General features: G+C 47.2%; 2 protein-coding genes across 2 annotated transcripts in view; one reads left to right on the top strand and one right to left on the bottom strand.

Annotated features, from left to right (window-relative positions):
• LOC144180245 (uncharacterized) overlaps window positions 1-14648 on the top strand; it is a 29346-nt gene extending 14698 nt beyond the window's left edge. Inside the window, exons 6-9 of the mRNA XM_077708625.1 lie at window positions 226-443; window positions 11177-11460; window positions 14144-14287; window positions 14615-14648. Of these exons, the coding sequence (XP_077564751.1) occupies window positions 226-443; window positions 11177-11460; window positions 14144-14287; window positions 14615-14648 (680 nt within the window). The remainder of the gene's footprint in view (window positions 1-225; window positions 444-11176; window positions 11461-14143; window positions 14288-14614) is intronic.
• The window catches only part of Sifa (neuropeptide SIFamide), a 117629-nt gene that overhangs the window by 76484 nt on the left and 24472 nt on the right, over window positions 1-16673 (bottom strand). The window lies entirely within an intron of this gene.

Genomic DNA, 16673 nt, shown 5'->3' with positions numbered 1-16673 from the left:
AATGACGCAGTCGGATAAACTTCGGCGTTATAGCGAAAGGAATCGAAGTTCGATTCCGACCACAGGAAGCTATTTAATTTTTCTTTCCTTCCCCCCCGATCATCATCATCGTCAGAGAAAGGTGGCTTTCCAGCAGTGTCTTATAGGTGGATTACGGACGACTTTAGAGGGAGGCTGAAAGTTTCGCTTTAATACAAAATCTGATCACATCTGCTTCCGTTGCAGCTACTCAGGTCCGATTCGTTCCATTGTCAAATCGGGTGCTCCTTGGCGCTTGGCTGCTGGCGTGCTTCGTCCTGGTCAACCTGTTCAACGGCGAAGTGAAGGCCAACCTGCTCGTCAAATCGAACACCGCACGCATCGAAACCGTCGATGACGTCTTGCGCCAGCCGAAGCTGCTCCCAATTACGGTGGAAAAGTCGCCATTGACTACCATACTGCAGGTATTCCGGTAGTTTTATGGAACATCTTCGCGCAGACAAATGCGAAAAAAAAGTCCGACTTTATCCTTCTTTCTGAAAAATACGTCGGGGCAATTAATAGACTATTACAGGCGGCGACCCGGATCGTCAAGAGTACCAGTTTGTGCGACTGGCAGCCATAGAGATCGAATACCACCAATGAATCTAGTTCACGCAATTGCAGTGGGTCCCTGCTTCCTTGTGACAGTTTTGCGCATGTTAGTATGGGGTGAATGCGATGATTACAATGTTTGTGGCACCTCGCAAATTACGTCAAGGCTGACGATGTGCAACGCGTACTGAACACTTCATAATACTTGATACCTCTTTTAAAAGCAATGCCTGTCGGCAAGACAAGGCCATTTCAGGGGCCAACACAGACAACGCAGAAAGCAAGGTTGTATGATGTCTTTCGAAGAACGTTTGTGTTAAATTTTAGTTAAAAAATTAACGCGTAAAGTGCGGCAAGTGCAGGCGTAAAAAGCATGCTCTTCTCCCGGTCGCTGATGTTGTGGGGCTTGCGCAGAGCCAACAAACCACGGCCAAAACTCGCCGCTAACAAAAGCAGCGGTTTCAGAGCCTTCCTCATGGTGCCCAAAGTTTCGTTAAAGTTCATTTAGCATAGTGCCAATACCCCCTGTCCCTCTTGAACACCCAAATATCAAGCTCAGTAAACTCCGGAACTACAGCAGGCTCTGTGATTACAACATAACAAGCCGGCGACGCACGCGTAATAGAACAATGGCAGCATTATGAGTTAGGCCTACTTTATTGATCTTGTAGATGTTATTTTGCGTACAGGAATAAAATTGGCGTGAAATCTGCTTGCTTTGTTGCAAATGGGAGCGGAAAGCGTTTAAGGCAGTGCCTGCAGCGCATGTCCCCCTTCTTTCTCACCCTTTTACCCTTTACATTCTTTCTCTCGAATCTCGCTCCTTATATGAAGAATACAATGGAGGCATTTGAGATAAGCTAGTGCGTCAGCAGGCGGAGTTCGCATTGCACGGCCAAAGTGCCTTTTAAAGCTCTCATTACGTTTTCCCAAAAAAAATTCGTTGTCATATTTCGGTTGGTAAAGTTAAATGCGCGTGACGGCGAGGATTGAAGAGGTGGCGTTTGTTTAGATGTGACATAGTTTTGTTATAGGTTACGGCGTTTAGTCCTCATTTAGGTGTCGGATCGTTCGCTGCATGAGTGATAAATTCGAGAAAATAGACACTAGATATGAAAAAATCAACTGAGAAAATCGCCATTACATAAACCATAGGACGGGTGAGGAGGAGAGCTTAAAGGGTTCGAGAGGAGAGAAGAGAGCGTGTTACGTTGCAAGTGGGGCACAATGTATTCGTCTTTCGGGGACATTGCCTATGGAGCAAGCAGATACGGGGCCAGTTTTTGGGGGAAGCTCCATCACGAGCAGAGCTGCCAGGTATCTTCCCAATTAATTCCCCAAGCTAACTTCCACAGCGCAACTGCTTGTCTGAAAGAACTCGACATAAAATATATCCATCTTTACGCACACGCTTCCCTCGAGCTCACCGTCAGGCTCCGTTTTGTGTACAACGCTCGAAAATGAGGACCAAATTTTCCAGGCTTTGAAAGCTTTTTTTTCCTTCGTTGCAGTCACGTCGCGCCGACCCCTCAGAGCCTCGCATTAACTCGCCTACCTAGAAAAAAAGAAGAAAAAAAGTTCAGAGAAACACTCCTTCGCCTCCTCACCTCCTATTCCAAAGCAGCTCAATGAACGCCCACTTTTGCATTTCACGGCTATGATTACTCATCCCACGTAATTGCAAAACCCCCAAAACATCTTGTGGCTTTCCACCCACCAGAAAAAGCAGCTAGGTATAGCATGTACGGACGCCGGCAGAGACAAACGATGGTAGTGTTATTAGCTAGGAGAGAAGTCTTGGCTAAAAGCGAATGTTCTTACTAGCTAGCAGTATATGCCTAGAAGGTAATATATCCAGCTAGAAGAGAATCAGCAAATCCGGTCACAGAGGGTTTGCGGTCCACGGGACAGGGTGGGTTTGTCCGTAACACGTTAGTCCGGAACTTGTTTCGCCGACCGTCCGACAGGGGCATCGTCGTCTGCTGCAGGACTGCTTTGAGCGCATCTAGTTAATTGGCATGTGGCTACTGGGCTTAGGGTACCGCCTCGGTGATTTCTTGAGTGTAAAGTCAAGATTCTGCGCGCTTCTTACTCGATGACCTACCACGGGTGTCTTGAATAAATTCACGTCAAATTCGAACGAGGAACTTTTTGAGTGCAGTTGGCATTTAACCCGGCATGCTCATGCAGTCAGGCTGACTGGAAGAAAAAAATCACCGTTACCGGCTGTAGCCGCAATAAAGTTCTTCGCATGTTTGATTGTGCAGCCAAAGCCTTGAACGAAAGCGAATCTGTGGGGAGGAGGAGGAATAATAAACATTCATTGGGAATCATGAAAATAGCTGTATGGATAGCACTTTGACAGTATACTGCAAGTGGCTCGGGAGGTCGGAAAAAGGTAGCTAAGTGCTTTGATAACGTCAACGTGCACTTACTGAGTGGTTGCTTTGGTGATGTAAATACACGCTTTGATAGACTATTTCTCGAAAACTCCGCCGAAGTCCGCGTCTATTATAAACATCTGGATAATGTGCCCTTGTCATACTAATCGTCCTTTGTTGGCATAACATTCTTACGGCGCTGCAGACGCCCATGGGAAAGTTTATGACTTCCTCTTAAATTGCAGATTGTTCTTTTTTTCTGGCGTCTCATAATCGGTCTGACCGATAGCCCAGATGGAACGAGACTATCCTAAAGAGCGTTCAATGATGGTTGATGGGTGGCGTCGACTCGAACACGTGGCCGCTACTTTTCAATAGTAATACTTCTTTCTGCTTGGCCAGGGATTCTTAGCCTGTGGCTATTGTTTTGAGCTGCTTTTTTGTGTTAAATTCCATTTCGATCAGTAATGAACGCCAAAAAGTGCGTAGATTTCGAAATACATCTAGAAAATGTCGAAACCAGTGCGTTTATGGCGTGTTTGATTACCCCACCATTTCCCGTGTGCTTGACGTGCTACATGGCTTCTGCAGCAATGTAAAGCGTAGCAGGCATAAAGGAGTTAAAACAGCACATTTTATGGGCTGAAGCTGCGCATGGGCTTTGAGGCGGGCTGCCGTAGGGACTGCGAATTATATTATAAACAGCGAGGGAACGTAGAACGTACGGCAAAATCTCTAACCCACGTGCATTTTGCTTCTGCCACCTCCCCCCCCTCCTTCAAAATTAGGCAGACAGTCGACAGCAGATAAAACTGAAACCGCTGACAGGCTCTGCTCAGTACATATAACGCGAAGCCTTAATCGCAGAGAGAGAACCGTTGCTTAGAGTATTGGCGTACTCTACTAAAACGTTACTTCAAAAAGGCTCCTTTTTATACCCAAGCTTACTAGGCTTCTAACCAAAGTTGCAGCTTTGGCGGTGCGCGTTTGTTCATCCAAATGGCCCTTCTCACGCTACTGAGATAGTGAATGAAGGAGTCCCGCAGTGCTGTGCGATTTACCTAATCGAGGCACTGGAAAAAAAGCCACTGTCGATCGTTTCGATCACTCTTTTATGCCGGGGGACCGAATCGCTCCCCTGTTTCTACCAGTTCACGCGAAGGGGGTATTTCCGGCGTCCCACGCACCAAAGAATGCCAGCACCCACCCTGCGTGACGATTCGATGTATGGCCATACTGCTCTAACGAGTGCAGAAGGATCGCTAGCTGTGCGAGTTGGTTTAGATACCTGATACAAAAAAACAGGACAAGATAAACGAGAACAACCCCTGCAGGAGCGCTGTTCCGTCGTTCCTCCAACTTTTGTATTTGTTTATGTTCACCGTTTTTTTACATTAAAAGGTACACAAAATTTAAATTCGTGGGAATTTCTTTATTGCCCGAATTTATTCATGCCGCCTCTTTTATTTTATGGAACGCTTGTTCTGAGTTTCCATGTCCTGTTTTTTAAACGCCTTGTCTCAAGTATGTTTTTGTACGTACAAATTGAGCCGTAACAAGCTCACTGCCGAAATTCTAACCGGAACAGCTGTGTGGTGCCGCTGCAATGATGGCACGGGAGTTCGTTGTCATGTGAAATTAAAAATTTCAAGGATGACAAAGGACTAGGGGAAACAATGTTTGGAAGAAAATTATTTCAGGAGGAGAGAAATGTTCAGAGAATGAGTAGGAAAAGCAAATCCCGGGCCGTGTCTACGAAAGTTAAACCTGGGGAGGGGCGAAGCATGCAGTGTATAAGTGTATTCTTGGCGCCTTAGCGTTCTTGCCCACGGAGATGAAACCATTTGGGGGGGGGGAGGTAGAGGTACAGAGGTTTGCTGTAAAAGTGTCTTGTCTCTGAAGAACGAAGCTCTGTAGCGCGCGGCGTAAGCCAGTGCCCCGGTGTTTTTTAAGTGCGAATGCACTTCTTAAGCGAGCCTGAAGCGTCCGCCGCCGTCCGCATAGCAACAGCTGCGGGTGCGCGCGCTCCTCGTCTTCCTTGGCAACGGGGGGAGATGGGCGCGCGCTCCCTGGCCGCTGACATGGCACATACCCACGTGGGGGATTGGCCAGGAATCTCCTCGTCTTCCTTGGCAACGGGGGGAGATGGGCGCGCGCTGCCTGGCCGCTGACATGGCACATACCCACGTGGGGGATTGGCCAAGAATCGGGCGTGAGAAGGGCTAATGCACCCGCTTAAAGGAGTACTGACACGAAATTTCAAAGCTGAGATCCGCTCTAGCAATCAAGTACAACGACAACACAAATAGGTGTCTGTGAATAAATGCATCTTTCTTTCTTTGTAGTTGTGTGTGTGTGTGTGATCTCTCTTTCGCGAACATTACCGAACCGCGCAAATTCAACTCGTGCATTCGCACTATCACATTCTTCCCTTCGGGGAAATGCGGGGAATTTTTTTTTAGTACGCGTTCCGAAGCGCTCCAGCGCGAGGCGTAAACGAGTGTCCCGGTGTTTTTAAAGAAGACGATAGTCTTTCTTGGGCTACTTAAACCCAAAACTTTTGGTCTGTCTGTATGTCTGTCTCTCTGTCTGTCTGTCCGTCTGTCTGTCTGTGACTCGATTCAGCCACCCGGCCAAAGCAAAACAATGCCTGCGCAATAGTCTTATATAGTCACAGCTAAATCTACCCGTCTATGTCCGGTGTAATGTTCATACTTGTCAACATTGTTGAAGAAAAACAAGACATTACGCAAATATGAGACAACAAGTCAATACAAAAGTGATATTTGCAGTGTTCCTTTATAAAAAATCAAACATTCTTGACTTTTGCGAAATGAAATACTTGATCAACTGCAGAAAAAGAATTCACTCCACCGTCGCCTGCTGTCGCCCGCGCCACTATAGCTTCTGGCGCCATTTTAAGAAATCAACCGGCAACAGCTACGCAAGGTTCCACTAGATAGGTTCCACGTTCTGCTTGCAATGCATGTGGAGTAGGGAAACGCGGTTCTATAAACGTTGAAATAGGGCGCCTCGATTAACGCGCATCTTCGCCGTACGGCAGCGTTCGCATCGAGACACCTGGTTTGGAGCAGAGGAAAGCGGGAAGTTTAAAATGATTTAAGCGAACCTTTGGCGTCTTTACCTTGGGAGGAGCGCGACGCAAGAGCAACAACATGAGAGGTGAGCGGGAAAGCGAAGGGAGGCATTTACTTCGCAAAAGCCGATAAAGACTGTCGTCTTTTGATGGCATTTGCAACGAAGGAGCAGATACGCGGCCAATTTTTCAGTCCGGAGCACTTTATGGGCTCGCCTTGTCGTCTTAGCTCGCTAACGCTCGATGCGACTGCCGGAATCAGGCGGCGCAGCGAGATAACGAGCGGGGGGGTTAAAGAGAATTTATTATAACCCACATATCAGGGCGCAGCGACTAGTGATAAAAGCGCTGCCCTAAGAACAGAAAATTATCCACAGTTTGAATGTAACATGGCCATTCAACACACTGCACAAAATTTTTGGCGTGGTCAACAACACTACAAATGAAGTCACACAAAGTTCCCCAGGGTTCAGAAAAACAGTTCATAAACTATACTAAACTCAGTACGGCAGTACACTCTTAGGCAAAAAGGACTAAAATAGGGACTAAAATACAGCCGTTAGTCTTCGCGGGCGACCGTTCATCTTCAAGGGGAGTTTCTGCGGCAGAGTACGTGCCGTGTGCATAAATGCGGACTAACTGTTCGTCCCCGCCGATCTATAAGGAGTAACGGGAAGACGAAACGCGTGCAGTTAGTCTCTTTGCTGCGTCGTTAATCCCCTAATGGCGTCGTCGTTGCCCTTTCGCGCATATGTCTGCGAACAGTTTTATATTTCCAAAACACAAGCCATTGCAGTCACTGGGTGCTTCAGATGGTGCCACGGGAGAAAATATTGATGTTAGTTATAAGAAAATCGCCTAGGGTTAGTAGAGCGGCGGGTAATGGCAAGGAGCGGCGAAGCGCGATTGCCATACGCTTCTCGACGACGTTATGTTGATACGCTGTGTTGCATACGATTCGTGCGAGGTAATAACGGCCAATGAAAGCTTTCAAGCGCCTTAACAGTAACGCAAAAATTAGTGACAATAGCAAAAGGGGATTTCTGAGCGTAATGAATATGTATATGTTTAACAGACGAGAAAAAACACATGTTGCTGATGACAACTGCAAAACAAAAATGCTCGCTACAGGTAAGCGTCTCGAGGTTATCTTTTACACTCGGTACATAATTGCCTTGGGCACCAAAGCTATGACAATGCTGCAACTGCTGTAAAACCCGCTTGCATTTCCCAGTCGCAATCGTCTAGCGACGCGAATTTGAAGAATTCAGGCTAAGCAACACCGAATTCGCTTTCGCCGATGCAGGAAAATATGGCATGTTTCCTTATTCTGACACTCACACCGACGACACCTTGCACATACGTTACATAGAGCACTTAACATATGTATCGAACACTAAGAAAGCACTTAGCTTGCGCTAATTTGTGCGGAAACAAATGAGTCGTCCGATCGCCCAGCTACCTATCTCAACTAGGCGATGACGAGTTCATTGTTATTTACGAGAAAAACTATGGTTGTGAGGCTCTACTTCGAATCGAACTGAGCAATAGTCCCTAAACCTAGCAAAGCGCTAAGCGCAAGGCGCAAAACGCGGTCAAGTTCGCTTGCACAGATAGAAATTCGGGCACCTATTGCAATGGATCTGTTGCGTTATGCACAGAACTACACGCTGTACACTTGAATATTGTCTACCGCAGCTACCACCCTACGGCGTGGTCCAGCGGATAGCGCGTCGGACTCCTTGTGTATATTTCCGGGCCGTCAGGGGTTCGATCCCTGCCGGGGCTGTTTTCTTTTTTCTGCACTCTACGCAGTTCGTCCTTGGGGGTATCGGAACGAACCATCCGGGTGGGGGACTAACCGTTCGTCCCCTCGCAGTTAGTCCCCAAAGGGACTAATGATTGTGGCAGAGGCCGTTAGTCCCCAAAATGACGAACTTTTAGTCCTTTTGCCTAAGAGTGTAGAGAAACGCTCAGGATATTGCTCTTGACCACTATAAAGCGCGTAGACCAACGCAAAAGGAACGCCTCTTCCCCTAGAGCTGCTAACTCATGCTCCAAATGACTAATCAGAATCGACCGGACACGCCACAGCAGTTGCAACATTGCCCATTGCGGCCGGGCTCGAAGACATGCAGCACCACGATTTCTCCACGAAACAAAAGCACCAGCGCTCATCAGAAAGTTGAACAAAACATCTTTTGAACGAGTGTACATTCGAAGTTTGACTCCGGACATCCTGCTTAATACAGTCCAGAACGTTGCCGTACACGACAGTGAAACAAGGCATGTTCTGATGTTTCAGTGTGGCCACCCGCCGCGGTGGCTCAGTGGCTAAGGCGTTGCGCTGCTGAGCACAAGGTCGCGGGTTCGATTCCCGGCCACGGCGGCCGCTTTTCTGATGGAGGCGAAAAGCAAAAACGCCCGTGTGTACGAGATTTCGGCGCACGATAAAGATCCCCAGGTGGTCAAAATTAATCCGGAGCCCTCCACTACGGCGCGCCTCATCGCCTGCGTTGCGTCGGCGCGTTAAACCCCACAATCAATCAATCAATTTCAGTGTGGCCGCAGTGCGGACACCGTTCAGACTCAAGGAGAGCTTTCTGTACCGGGGTCAGGGTGTCACGCGCGGGCTTTGAAAACCACGCCGTTTGAATAACCGTTCAAACCTTGTGAGCCGCTGGCGCTTGTCATACATCTCCCCGTTGCTTAACGCAAAGAAAACGTGTGGGGCATTTCAGGCAAAATCTGCGTCTATAGCCGGCAGCCTCCACGTTCATTTAGTTAGGAACGGTCGTTGGGTTGGGTTTTACGATAGTAAGCAAAAAAAAAGCGACCGCGCAAGAAAGAAAGGGCGCGTTCGAAATGACGCAGGAAGGCTCCGGCCTCGTAAGAAAAAAATGGCGTGTTCGAAATCCCGCACAAAGGCTATAGCCGCGCAAAAAAAAAACCTGGCGCGTTTTAAATGACGTAGAAAGGCTGCGGCCGCTCAAGAAAAAAAAAAATACGCGTTCGAAATGGCGCAAAACAGCTCCAGCATACGAAATTAAAACACGCGAAAAAACAACAGAACTCCCGCTTGCGCAGTTTCAGGCAGAGGGCGCGCGAGCACTGCAAAAGAGGGACATTTGAAATGCAGCAGTGAGCGGATAATGGCTCTGCAGCCCATTATGGCGAATCAGTGCTCTGCACTTCCGACAGCTTTCATATTGAGTGGAACGGATTTATTTTTAGTACGTGTCACGTTCTGGCCAGAGGCGTAAGCGAGTTCCCCGGTGTTTTAGTACCCCTACTACATAAGACGACTATTACGATGACGACGAGAGGAGACGCCAACAGCCCCGTCCCCTGGGGAGCTTCGCTTCTAATAGCCTTCCCTATAAAAATAAAAGTAAAAATCAGGACGCATAGAAATTAGAAATAGCTGCTCTTTTCATATCGCATAGTCAAGACTCTACGTGTTGGTCCGTCACGACCTAGAAATAGCCGGCGTTAATATTTACTCTGCTAAAGCGCACAAGCGGTCGATCTGTATAGCTTTCTGTGGGTTCCCAGAGCACCGAAATTGGCTAATAGGCCCTTTTTGAGAATCCCTTAGATATTGTAATATCATTCGCGCTTACCTTTAGTTTCTACTTGGAGGTCTGCAGTAAAGTTTGGAACACTACGTCGTTCTTTGAACTGCACGGGCACCTTGGGCAAAGCTAGGAACAGATAGAGAAAGTAGGCAGATTGTGTCTGAGTTCATTTGTAAGTGACGACAGAAGGGATTTGAGTGCGTCGACAACTAAGCATGATTTTATTCTTTTACACTACGTAATCAAACCTACAGTATAAAGCGGGTTTTTTAGGAGCGAAGCCCCTTCGTGTCTGGGACTGTTGGCGTTCCCTGTAGTGGCAGTCGTAATCGTTGTCTCATGTAGTCATGGTACTAAAACACCTTGAAACTCGTTTACGCCTCGCGCTAGAACGTAACGTGTACTAAAACAAACACTGGGGCAGTCGTTTATGCCTCCCGCTAGAGAGCTTCGTGCTTCAAAGGCAAGAGACTTCAGCAGCAACGCTGTACACCTCTACCCCCCAACGGTTTCATCTCCGTTGACAAAAACGCCCAGGCGCCAAGAATACACTTAAACACCGCATGCTTCGCCCCTCCCAAGGTTTCACGTTAGTGGACACAACCCGAGATCTTTTTTACATACTGCAGATCACATAAACTACGTTCAACAACGTCAGCTTAGTTAGACTAAATACGTTTTGGCGAGTCCGTGATTATTTGCTTAACATTCAAGAGCAATAGTGCCCAAATGAATTATTTCAGCGCTTTACCTCCAAACATACCCCAACAAACGACATCCCGGACTGTTATATAACGTCCACTGATATGCTTATGTTCAGCATTGATGTTTGATCGTTTTTGTTTTCTTGGTACTCCGTATTTTTGGCTTGTCATCTCAATTGCGAAGTATTGGCAACTCTCGCTTGGTAGGAGTGTGCGAATATTTTTGATAACATCTCACCTTCTCCCATTTCCTGCAAGAGGATGACCTTCTGGAAGTTTTCATTACAACAATCAATGAGTGTAAACGAAATAATTGAACATTTATATTAACTAAGCGTAACATTGAATAACTGCAACTAATACAGCGAGGGATTCTCACGAAAGTAAACGCGTCTATTTAAAAATATTTTCCATTCACACATTTCACGCATTCCTTGCACATTTAGGCAATGTTATTTTTGACGAAACGGGTACCTGTTAAAACGACACTTTCCTCCAGCGGATTTTCTCCTCGACGCTTATATAATTGAAGAGCTTTCTATTACGCCGAAACTACGCTGCAAAAACATTGACTTTTTAGGCTAAAGGTAACAAAATTCCACTACGTACGGGCGCACACTGCATGAGGCTTAACGAAGCACACACAACCTGACGCTCATGCGCCTTCAAAAACAGCGGTACGCAATTCAGTCTAATTGCCCAAAGCGTTTTGCGGCACTGCTTGAACAATTCAACTGTTTTCCAAGTAACGATTTAATAAAACGGCAACCGATGCAGGGCATGAATAGTCACTTTATAGCTCTTCATGCAGTGTATTTTTTTAAGATGTTTATTTGAATGCAGACGTCAGGCCTGAAGTCGGTACGGGACGTGTACGCGCGGATGGTGGAACGCCGCGGAGAGATGGCGCCGGCCCAGGTGTACAATCCTGCTACGATGGACCTGGTGGTTCGCCGCCGTGCCGTCATTCTTTCGGACGTCACCTCAGCGCGAGTGCGGATGTCACAGATGTGTCCAGTGATCCGGGGATATTTCTACATTGGTGCCGGGACAATTAAAGACCTCCGTTCGACTTGGTACTTTCGTCGTGACATACCCCGTTGGATCGTCGATGAATTCAATAAGAGGTGAGTTCCGCTGCGTGAACTGCATTCCTTGCGGTTCATGATTTTTTTCAAAGTATATCTATCCCTGCTCGTTCAGCTTGCAACAACGCGAAAACGTTGTTGTTGCACGAAAAAGCAGGTGTAAAAGAAGGGTGAGCGTTTAGTGTAACGCAGTGTCTAGCGCGCCGTCGTACGGCACTTCAGCTGGTTGCTACAGCAATGGCTAGAGCGCCGGCCGACGACGTTCGAATGTTTAAGACGTCGGCTGACACAGGCCAGAGCCTCTGCCGTTGTGATGTACAGAGTCCGCTTATCTTTTGAGTCCGGCTTTTGCCTGCTGTATATTTTTTTACATATTTAGGTTGTAATTTTCACGGTTTCTATTAGTTTCCGGTATTTTCAATGATTTTCTTGACAAACGTGAGCCGGGAACGCTGGGCGATCACGGCGAGGCACGCACACACTTGCGCTAGGTTATGTTAGGTTAGTTTACGTTACGTTACGTTAATGTGTGGCGAAGTAGTGCCCGACCCGGCATTTTTTGTCAACGAAACGCCGGTGCACGTGGCTTTAGTGAAGTGCTTGTAGTACCGTCGAACGGCACTCTAGACACAGCCTTATTGTAAGAACCATACGGAAGATCTTGAGGAGCCATGTGCTTGCTAGGTTAAGGCGCAGGAGCCCTCCGCCACCATGTGGCTGTATGGTGCATGGACATGGGCAGAAGTTGCAAGTTGAGGAGAACTGGGAGGAATAGATCTCGTGATGTTGAATGTCGTGGGAAAAGGTACGTCATTAAACAGCGCTTGGACTTTAGGAGAGGATGCATACGATGGTGCTTACTCACAGCCAATTTTTATGAGGCATAAATACAAATATATACTACCACAAAAAACACGTCCCCTCGGCGCCACCGCAAAATTGAGGTACGATACACACAACGTAAAAAGATACACACACGCACAAACTAAACAACCTACTCTAGCGCTTTCGATAGTAAAACCAATTTATTTTCATATGAACTCACATGCTCGTAGCTGACACACTACCTTCAGTTGTTGTTTTTTTTTTTTTACCTGAGAAGCCTCCATCACGTCTCTTGTCGGCTAGCAATTGTGCCACCTCAAGATACACGTGTTTTCAAACAGGGGAATAAAGCTCGGTTGACTCTTATTGGTATGGGTCGCTCCTCGTCTATCTCCATCGCCTTCAAGCGCTCTTTAATGATTTACAAGAACCAACTAGCCCAACTATCGATTCTACTAAGAAAAGCTATTTGTCCGAATTTGTCGAAGCATTTTTGCTGCAGTCTTGTGTGTCAGTGGACGAGGAAACACTAAGCTTATCGTTTATTCCATTTACGAGCAAAATTGTCTTTGTGTGGACATGGTATTGAGCGGACGTTGTGTATAGTCTTTCGAGTGTGCTGCCTCGATGTCCGGGGAACGAGCGCGCCGGCATAGGTATAAGCTGCTTCAAGGCTCTGGGAGGAATGCGTGACACTTAGACTATACGATGTGAATTCCAGGGAGTATAGGTCGTTGGGCGAGAATCTTAGGACAACGGTAGAGATGCGTCTGTTCGGTAGTTGGGACACCCTCACTGGGACGCGACCAGAACAGGGAAGTATGTTTGTGTTTTTGTGGAAGGCAAATTCAAGGGTCGTCCCGTCGGCAACATCGATGTTAACTGTTTGCGGATCAGTGAGGCGGAGAGGAGGCCGCCCTAGGCGTCAACAACTTACAGGTTTCGGCTTTGTAGGTGCAGTAGGGAGAAGCATGCTGTGTGTGAGTCGGAGTTGGAGCATTGGCAGGCGGCACGAGCTTGTCGCAGGCCTTTATTATGAGTGGAATGTATATGACCAGAGATGGGTGAAACAGTGACCTTGGTGCAATTGTTGGAACGTACGCTTTGACAGGTGAACGCAGGAGGGGGTTCCAAGTATCTGGGTAACGTGCAACGGCTGGTAACTGTGAGAATGAGTCTCACTATTACTGCATTTTGGCACCTGTATCAGCTTTTAGAGGATGTGGCAATGAAATGTTTGAGGAAAGCGCTGGGTTGATGTTTGGATACCGACCATAGGGTAACTTCGTGTGCATTTTCATATGAACTGGTTTTCATATGAACTGAGTTTGATTTCTTCGGCTGGCTTCTTGGCAGGGTATGCTATGAGCGCTGCAGTGGGATGACTGGTGAGCAGTGCTTGTCAACTAGGTTTCGAAATGTTCAAGGGACTGTGAAACACTTCCGATAAACTCTCTCACTTTTTCCTTCGCATTGTCAAAGCTATAGTTATCAACAGCATGGAGCGCCACTGCGCGGTTTTCCCGTCGCAGCGGAACTATCCGCCTTGCGTTTCTGTTTTGCTTTGGGTCTTTTTTTATAAAGTGACTATCGAATGCTTTTATTTCTGCAACAAAAAGGGAGGTGTCAATGGCCGCTATCTTGCTGTAAAGACGTAATTCGAGCGCTCAAAGTACCCCAAGACTCGGGAAAGCGAGAAAAATGTTTTTGAGCAGGTTTTCAAGTTTTCGGATGGGCATAGAGCAGTAATTTTTGGCCGAGGTACTTTGTGATTCCCTATTCTAAGTACTGGATGTGTTTATTGACTACGTTCTCAAAGCATTAGAGATTTGAGAAAAAAAACGTTGAAAAAAAACGTTGCAGGATCCCTTAAATATGGGCCTTTTTCGTGGTGCAGGATTCTCTGGTTGGCTTCAATGCCCATACCCTTCATGCGGCAGGAAGAGCTGTACCCCGAAGGCACCGCTTGCTTCTTGGACAGCTACAAGCAAGATCGCAGCAGCGCCTTTCAGGCGCTCCGATTCGAAGACATGCGAGCCGTGTTTGTGCTTACGGGTTACATGCTGGCAACTTCTGTCATATTATTCGTCGTTGAGCTGCTCGTCTTTGCTTCTACGCATTGCAGTCGTTCGGCGTGCGTGAAAAGAACTGAAATCACGGAGAACTACTGAAAACTCGGTTTGCTGGAGCGCTCTGAATGGTTTATTTGTGGTAGTTAGGTCTAGTAACGTGTAGGTGCTAAACGCAGACATAGCAAATAAAAAAATAGGAACTTTGTAGTCAGCAAACCTCTACTTAGAATTGCTTTCTGTGGGTTAATTCTGTAAAAACGTGTTAAGCGACCGACATGTTTTCCCACATTTTGCAGAATTCCCCCTGGTGTTCACTTTGAGATTTTCTAGGCACCCACGCACCTACATGCACACCTATGGAAGACCAATTCAGACTGCGTTGCTGTACCTATCTTTAAAATGCATAATTTGCAGCAGCAAGCGCATGGGGGATGATGACAAGAGAGACAAACGGAGATAGCGTGGGACAGTGTGAAAGCTGTAATGAAAACGAAAACTGACGAAATCATCCGAGCTAACGGCTGGGCTGGTTACTAAAAAGGAGAAGGACGGAAAAAGTGGGAAGCAGCAATGAGGCACCTTATATGCATCGGGATATAAAGAAACTACAAACAAAACTTACGCATAACCATACAAAGCATGGCGTTCTATAAATAAGTGATCACGTTGAATAAACATGAGGCGCTGTGTGTGTGCTGTGTCTTTGGTGTGTATTTCTCTTCTGCGTGAACGTACTGCTGCGGCCCGCAACGAAGACCCGTACCGAGATATCTCCACATTTAAAGAAGCGGAAGCGCAAAATGAACGCCCAGAGCAACCGCAGTTGACCATTCAGCCCGGAAGGGGTAGAGAAGGTCCACGGGGTTATAGCCCCTGGCGCCGCCACGTCATCATTCACCATTTTTCACCGAAGCACCCCAGTTGGAACCACCTTCTCGTCCAAATTGCAAATGTGTTTTCTGCGCGGTTGAGCGTTCAGTAGCGAGTCGCCTGCAGTACCATACGATTGTCTCAGTTATTGTCCCCACTTATAGACCATACGGGATACGTGATGATTACAACGGCCAAAGCTGACAACCTAAGTGCTAGTGTATGCGGCGTTCAGTGACAGCCAACGGAGCACACTTTGAGTTCGCTTAGACAGAACTCCTGGAAGTTGGTAGTTGCAGATATTGTGTATATATATCCTGAAAACGGGTGTACCTTCTCAGAGCAGCTGCCAAGCCGACAGGTGCTGTAGTTTGTATCCAAGGCTATAGAGGCAGTGTGTTGCTACTATCAATATGATATTCCAACAGCGCAATGTAGGCCATTGGCTTCCCTGCGGCCGCATCGCAGACCACGTTGCCCGCAATACCAGGCCTGGTGGCCACTGAAGAAAAATTTCCCGTCCTTCACTCACTGCACTTGCGTGTTTATCATTAAACTCGTGCATGAGTTGTTGATGCATTCTCTCTGATTACTCAGCGTTTACAAATCTGAATGGAATTCTATGAGCATTACCCTCCACCGGCTAGGATTTCGATTCATACAAAGGAGCGCCGATCGAATAGCTGCTCGATCAGTGAAATGCTTTTGCTGAGCTTGTCCTTAATGAAACAGTCTGTTCGAAAATTCATGCGCCGATGGCCGAATACACCAAAGGAACAGATTGATGTGGGTACACTTGAGGGTGGTCTCGATTAAGGAGGGGCTCCTGCACGAAATACATCAACTGAGAATAGATGACGTTTTTCCTGTTACAAACCCGCAACGAATTCCTCCACTGCGGAGTAGCAGTATCTAGCCGGCAGTATGTGCCGTCCTAGAAGTCTGGGCTCGTAGTCGTACTGTTGCGTTTCAAAAATTGTAACAACTGATGAACACAGGCACAGCAGGATTTGTAAAGGCGAATTTGTGCCGGAAAACACACCAAACAAAATTGGCCGTGAATCTGCTGGCTTCACTAAAACTGTCGTCGAAACGCGATATTCTTCGGCCTCCCGTGCTTAGTAACACCCTCCCCCAACCCTCCGGCTTTTCTATTCCCCTCTCCTCCTCCCTATAACGGAGCAGTGAAAGTTTGCTCAATCATATTCAATTTTACGCTTTCACACTGCTTGCACGCCATCTTTTGGAACCAGATGTCTTCATTGTTGTTGAAACAGCACGAGCAGGAGTCTTTTAAATGCGAATACATTTATTAGCCGGGGGTTGTCTTGCTCCGTTGGCCGGCGTGCGCCTGCATTCCTCCAGCGCGAGCGCACGTGAGCGCGCGCCTCGTAGTTCTGCCTTCGTCGTCGTCGTCGTCGTAAATGCGAATGCATTTCTTAGTCGGGGGTTCACACAATGCAACGTGAGCATTACGCCTCTCCC

This window comes from Haemaphysalis longicornis, unplaced genomic scaffold, assembly GCF_048455015.1.
Source record: "Haemaphysalis longicornis isolate Haplotype H1 unplaced genomic scaffold, Haemaphysalis longicornis Haplotype H1 scaffold_4, whole genome shotgun sequence".
Taxonomy (NCBI): Eukaryota; Metazoa; Arthropoda; class Arachnida; order Ixodida; family Ixodidae; genus Haemaphysalis; species Haemaphysalis longicornis.
The sequence above is the reverse complement of the archived record's forward strand: the minus strand, read 5'-3'. Positions and strand labels throughout refer to the sequence as shown.